The 6,278-nt window shown below is 34.8% G+C and overlaps 1 protein-coding gene across 1 annotated transcript; it reads left to right on the plus strand.

Moving 5' to 3' along the window:
* Positions 1-610: 610 nt before the first annotated feature.
* On the plus strand, positions 611-1,123 carry LOC122028964 (CLAVATA3/ESR (CLE)-related protein 4A-1-like). The gene has a single exon (XM_042587932.1). The coding sequence runs from the start codon at positions 611-613 to the stop codon at positions 1,121-1,123; it is 513 nt and encodes a 170-aa protein (XP_042443866.1).
* Positions 1,124-6,278: the final 5,155 nt, after the last annotated feature.

Raw genomic sequence — 6,278 nt, forward strand, 5'->3', positions numbered from 1 at the left:
TAATGCATAGGAATTTTTTTTTTAAATAATAGTTTTAAATTTTAATTTAATCATATTTTTAAAAATTTAGCACTTTAACTTGCATTTGAATTTAAATTAACTGTAATTTTAAATTATATTTTATATTTAATCAAAACTAATTTTTTGAAATATATCTTTTAAGAAACTTAAGTCATGTACTAATAATATTTTTGAACTACTATAAATAATTTAATAAAATTGGTAAAAAAATATTATCCTCTAATCTTACTATTTAACCAAATCTTGGTGACGCCCCTTTTAAGATTTATTAATAATTCAATACCTTATTTTGGCAATATTAGATTATAGCTTAGAGCATATAACTTTCAATTCAGAAATTTTCCATTTATTTTGACAATAAATTGTCCAACATTATATACGGAAAGATAGAAAGTAGTTATTGCCATCATACTTTCTATTGCCATCATTATTATAAAATATTAATTTGATAAGATATGATTTCATTGCTAAAATACTCAGTACCTCTCTCTATATATATGTTGATTGATTAGGTTAGTCTATGTAGAGTAATTACTTTCGGCTTTCTACAATCTCTTTCGTGTCTTGTAGCCTGAGATCTCAACCAACAATGGAGGAAATTAGAAGAGCAATGCACAATATTCCCCTTGCATTAGCCCTTGCAGCTTTGATCTTAGCATCCTTCATGGCTACTGAAGTTGATGGATATCGACCTCTGTACGATGCTCCTGAAGGTCCTGATCCTATCCATAATGAAGAAAGGTTTAACTTTAAGCCTATGCACGATGCACCTGAAGGTCCTGATCCTATCCATAACGATGCATACTTTAAGCCTATGCACGATGCACCTGAAGGTCCTGATCCTATCCATAACGATGCATACTTTAAGCCTCTGCACGATGCTCCTGAAGATCCTAATCCTATCAACAACGGAGAGGGGTTTAACTTTAAGCCTATGCACGATACTCCTGAAGGTCCTAATCCTATCAACAACGGAGAGGGGTTTAACTTTAAGCCTCTGCACGATACTCCTGAAGGTCCTAATCCTATCAACAACGGAGAGGAGTTTAACTTTAAGCCTTTGCACGATACTCCTGAAGGTCCTAATCCTATCAACAACTAATAAAGGTTAAACTTTAAGCCATGATTAGTGAAAGGAAGCCTTATTGTGACTGCATGATGATCCTGAAGGTACCAGCATCATACGAAATTAGTATTATTGTTATGCAATAAATTCTTATGCTTATGCATTAACTATTGTATTGACGTCTGGTTTAATAATAAAGTTGATTGTTATTCTTATGCATTTGTTTTTCAGAACAATGTTGGTTTGTGTGTGCTGCTATATGCTGAGTACTTCGGATTAATGTTTAAAATTCACATTTTTAGCATTTCTTTCATTATATTTAAAATAATGTAAAACCAAAGTATGAATTAAACATAATATTGAATTTAAAAGGTGTTAAATTTTTAATAAGGTTAAAATTATTTATACAAATTGTTTCTGACAAATAAAATTTCATGTATAAAAAAAGCATACTGAATTTAGGGATTATCCCTTATAAAATGTTATGGATCAATGTAAACATTTTTTTATTAATTAATTATTCTTTCAGACGTCACAAGCAGACAAATAGTTGTTTCATTAATTTTTCTTTGGAAATTAAATGACTGCAAATGCGATTATTTTCTTACCGCTCCTATTTTTCCAAAATCAAGTTTAATTTGAAAAATATAGATAATATATAACATCTAAAGTTTTTCCAAAATCAAGTTTAATTTGAAAAATATAGATAATATATAACATCTAAAGCGAGACAAATTCATGAATTGACGAGTATATATATATATATATATATATATATATATATATATATATATATATATATATATATATATATATATATATATATAATATTGATATTGTGCGCGACTATGCGCGTCGGGCACAATATCAATGTTTTTTATTTTTTTTTTAAATTATATATTAAAAAATAATTAAAAATTTTCTTTATGATTTTATTTATAGGGTTCAGGCTTTAGGTATAGTGTTAAAGCTATTTTTTTTTTTTAGATTTTATCTATAGGTTTAGCCTTTCTAATTAGGTTATAGTGTTTGGTTAAAAAAAAAAATTAAAATAAAATTAATTTAAGTATTTATTGAGTATTGTAATATGTTTAGGGGATATATATGTATATTAAATTTTAAATAAGGAAATGTTGAATTTTTTAAATTCAAAAAATTTAAAAAAAAAACAAAAAAAAAACAAAAAAAATGCTGATATTGTGCGCGACGCGCACAATCGCGCACAATATCACCGCTATATATATATATATATATATATATATATATATATATATGATATATATATATATATATATATATATGATAATATATAACATCTAAAGCGAGACAAATTTATGAATTGACGAGTGTATATATAAATTAAAATAAACTAACGCGATGGTGAAAAGTTGTCGATAAGTATAAGCACTTTGGGACGTTGGGATGACAATGAATCAGATAAAGATGGATCAAAGTAGAAAAGAGCGGTTGACATCGATGTCAAGATTAAAACGATCAAAAGCCCAATACTATAAATCAGACGAGGTTGCTCGAACGAGCCTTCCACGTTGATCGGATGTGACCGGTTGAACAGTCGTCCGCTAAAGTCTTGCAGTTGGGAGTAAGGGACAACTAGCAAATTACCTTGTCCACCGTCGATCACATAGCATATCCGATCGAATAAAAGATAGTCCTCTGATAAAAAAAATGTTGGATATTGGGGCCTTAAATGGACCAAAACGATTTAGAGGAAGGAAGCCATCAATTGTTGAAAGTCGTAATTGACTTCAAAATTGAAATCTACGATTTGCGTAGATAGATTTAGACTATTAATTTGCTCAAAACCGATTAAGGGTGAATGAGAAATTAATGTTTAAAGTCAGCCCAAAATAACATTTATTATTCATTAATAAAGTGCATGGGAGAATAGTCCCACATCGGAAATTCTCGATGTGTATTCTCTACTTATTAATGAAGATGTGTTAATGGAGTTAACACAAAAATAAAAGGACAGGTTACCCCTTAGCCCAGGGCGAGCAGGTGCTCGCACCTGTGAGCCCGCCACCCGCCACGTGCGCAATGGGCGCTTTGTAGGCGCACTTTATCTAACAGCAGAAGATGTTGTTTTATCTAACAACGCTAAACCTTGTACGGTTTTTGCACGAAGACACGCCAGCCGCTACGGAAGGTAGTGAGGCTGCTAGCGATGCGTGGTCTCATGGAGATTTTCTGTGCCGCAATTATATACTCAACGCCTTGGATAACACGTTATATAACGTATATTGTTCACTGGAGATGGCAAAATCTTTGTGGGAATCCCTTGAGAAGAAATACAAGACCGAAAATGCTGGATTGAAGAAATTCATCGTCGGTCGATTTTTGGATTTCAAGATGGTGGACTCAAAAAGCGTCTCATCTCAAGTCTAAGATATGCAATTAATACTGCATGATCTGGACGCCGAAGGCATGAAGCTGAACGAGACATTCGCAGTTGCTGCGGTAATTGAGAAGCTCCCTCCGTCATGGAAGGATTTCAAGAATTACCTAAAGCACAAGCAAAAGGAGATAGGGCTGCAAGACCTGATCCTGAGGCTACGAATAGAGGAGGATAATCGAAAGTTATCCGACTCCAGAGGAACCAAGCGGACTATAGACGAAATGTCCAACCTGGTCGAGCCGAACACCAAAAAGCCGAAGCAATTCAAAAAGAAGGCTCAAGCAAAGAAGTTCAAAGGCTCCTGATACAACTGTGGAAAGGCAGGACACCTATCAAAGGACTGCAGACGCCCAAAGAAACCAACCAAGGGGCCAAAGGATGTTGCGAATCATGTCACAACCTCTCTTGAGGACTTGGATCTCACTGCGGTTGTATTTGAAGCCAACTTGGTGGATACCAATCCGAAGCAGTGGTTCATTGATACTGGAGCAACTTGTCATATCTGTTCCGATAAAGCGATGTTCTCCAAGTATACTCCAATAAATGGCAGGAAGCTCTATATGGGTAATTCCACGACGTCGCCAATTGTTGGACTCGGAAAGGTTGTTCTGAAGATGACGTCCGGAAAGGAGCTAACACTCATTGATGTACTCCATGTTCCCGACATCAGTAAGAACCTAGTTTCTGGAGCAGCATTGGTCAAGGCCGGATTTAGGCTAATGTTCCAGTCAGACAACTTTGTACTTACGAAGAATGGTGTCTTCGTAGGAAAGGGGTACCTAGAAAAGGGTCTATTTAAAATGGTTGTAATGCCTGTACTCCGAAATTTTGATGGTAATAAAATAAATGATTCCAGCTATATTGTTGAGTGTTTTAATTTATGGCATGATCGACTCGGACATGTGAATAATAATACTCTCAAACGTCTCGTCAAATTAAATTTATTACAAAACGTCAATGTTGACGGAACACACAAATGTGAAGTGTGCGTGGAAGCGAAAATGACGAAACTACCTTTTCATTCGGTTGAAAGGACAACAACTCCTCTAGAGTTAATACATAGTGATCTATGTGACTTGAAATTTGTGCAAACTAGAGGAGGTAAAAAATATTTTATTACTTTTATCGATGACTGCACAAAGTTCTGTTATGTCTTTCTTTTAAGAAGTAAAGACGAAGCCCTAGAGGCGTTCAGAACCTATAAAACAGAAGTTGAAAACCAACTTGACAAACGAATTAAAATAATTCGAAGCGATAGAGGTGGAGAATATGGTGCACCGTTTGATGAATTTTGTACAGAATCTGGCATTATCCATCAAACAACGGCGCCTTACTCACCTCAATCAAACGGTGTTGCCGAACGTAAAAATCGGACACTAAAAAAATGATGAATGCCTTGTTGATAAATTCAGGCTTACCTCAAAACTTGTGGGGGGAAGCAATATTATCGGCAAATCACATTCTCAACAGAATCCCTCATAAGAAAAATGATAAAACTCCATATGAACTATGGAAAGGCTGCGAGCCATCGTACAAATACCTGAAAGTGTGGGGGTGCTTGGCAAAGGTTGAAGTACCTAAACCAAAGCAAGTAAAGATCGGACCTAAAACGTTCGATGCGATATTTGTCGGATATGCCCATAATAATAGTGCATATCGTTTCCTAATTCACAAATCAGACATTCCTGATATACATGTGGGAACAACCATAGAATCTCGGAATGCGATATTCTTTGAAAATGTATTCCCAAATAAAAAGGGAAACGTTGAAAGTGATAACAATGGAAGTTCAAACAAAAATGACGTTACCGAACTTAGCTGTTATAAAAGGACTATTGACGATCAAAGTGAAGAGCCACGTCGTAGCAAACGGGCTAGAGTTGAGAAATCGTTCGGGCCAGATTTCATGACTTTCATGTCAGAAATGGAACCAAGAACATTAAGTGAAGCTCTCTCTAGACTCGATGCTCCAATGTGGAAAGAAGCTGTCAATAGTGAAATTGAGTCTATCATGAATAATCATACTTGGGAATTAGTAGACCTTCCTTCTGGTAATAAACCATTAGGTTGTAAGTGGATACTAAAACATAAGTATTAAGCTGATGGATCAATTGACAAGTATAAGGCCAGACTTGTAGCCAAGGGGTACAAGCAAGAGGAAGGCCTTAATTACTTCGATACATACTCACCAGTGACAAGGATTACGTCCATACGAGTGCTAATAGCCATTGCAGCACTGTATGACCTTGAAATACATCAAATGGATGTTAAGACTGCATTCTTAAATGGTGAGTTGGAAGAAGAAATTTATATGGAGCAACCCGAAGGGTTCATGGCTCCTGGAAATGAGAAAAAGGTGTGTCGACTTGTTAAGTCGTTGTACGGACTTAAGCAAGCGCCTAAACAATGGCACGAAAAATTTGACAAAGTAATGATGTCAAACGAATTCAGAATAAATGAATGTGACAAATGCATTTATGTCAAAAACACACTTGAAGGCTATGTAATTGTCTGTCTATACGTAGACGACATGCTAATAATGGGCAGCAATCATGATGTAATCATGACTACAAAGAAAATGTTGACCAGAAATTTTGATATGAAAGATATGGGTCAAGCAGATGTTATATTGGGAATTAAAATTTTCAGGACATCAGAAGAGATAGTTTTAACACAATCCCATTATGTAGAATCTGTATTGAAAAAATTCAATGCGTACGATCTCTCTACAGTGAAAACACCTATGGATCTAAGTCAACACTTAGCGAAAAACCA

This window comes from Zingiber officinale, chromosome 10B, assembly GCF_018446385.1.
Source record: "Zingiber officinale cultivar Zhangliang chromosome 10B, Zo_v1.1, whole genome shotgun sequence".
NCBI classification, from domain to species: domain Eukaryota; kingdom Viridiplantae; phylum Streptophyta; class Magnoliopsida; order Zingiberales; family Zingiberaceae; genus Zingiber; species Zingiber officinale.

Coding starts and splice junctions, on each gene's coding strand:
- LOC122028964 (XM_042587932.1), top strand. CDS start 611: ATGGAGGAAATTAGAAGAGCAATGCACAATATTCCCCTTGCATTAGCC.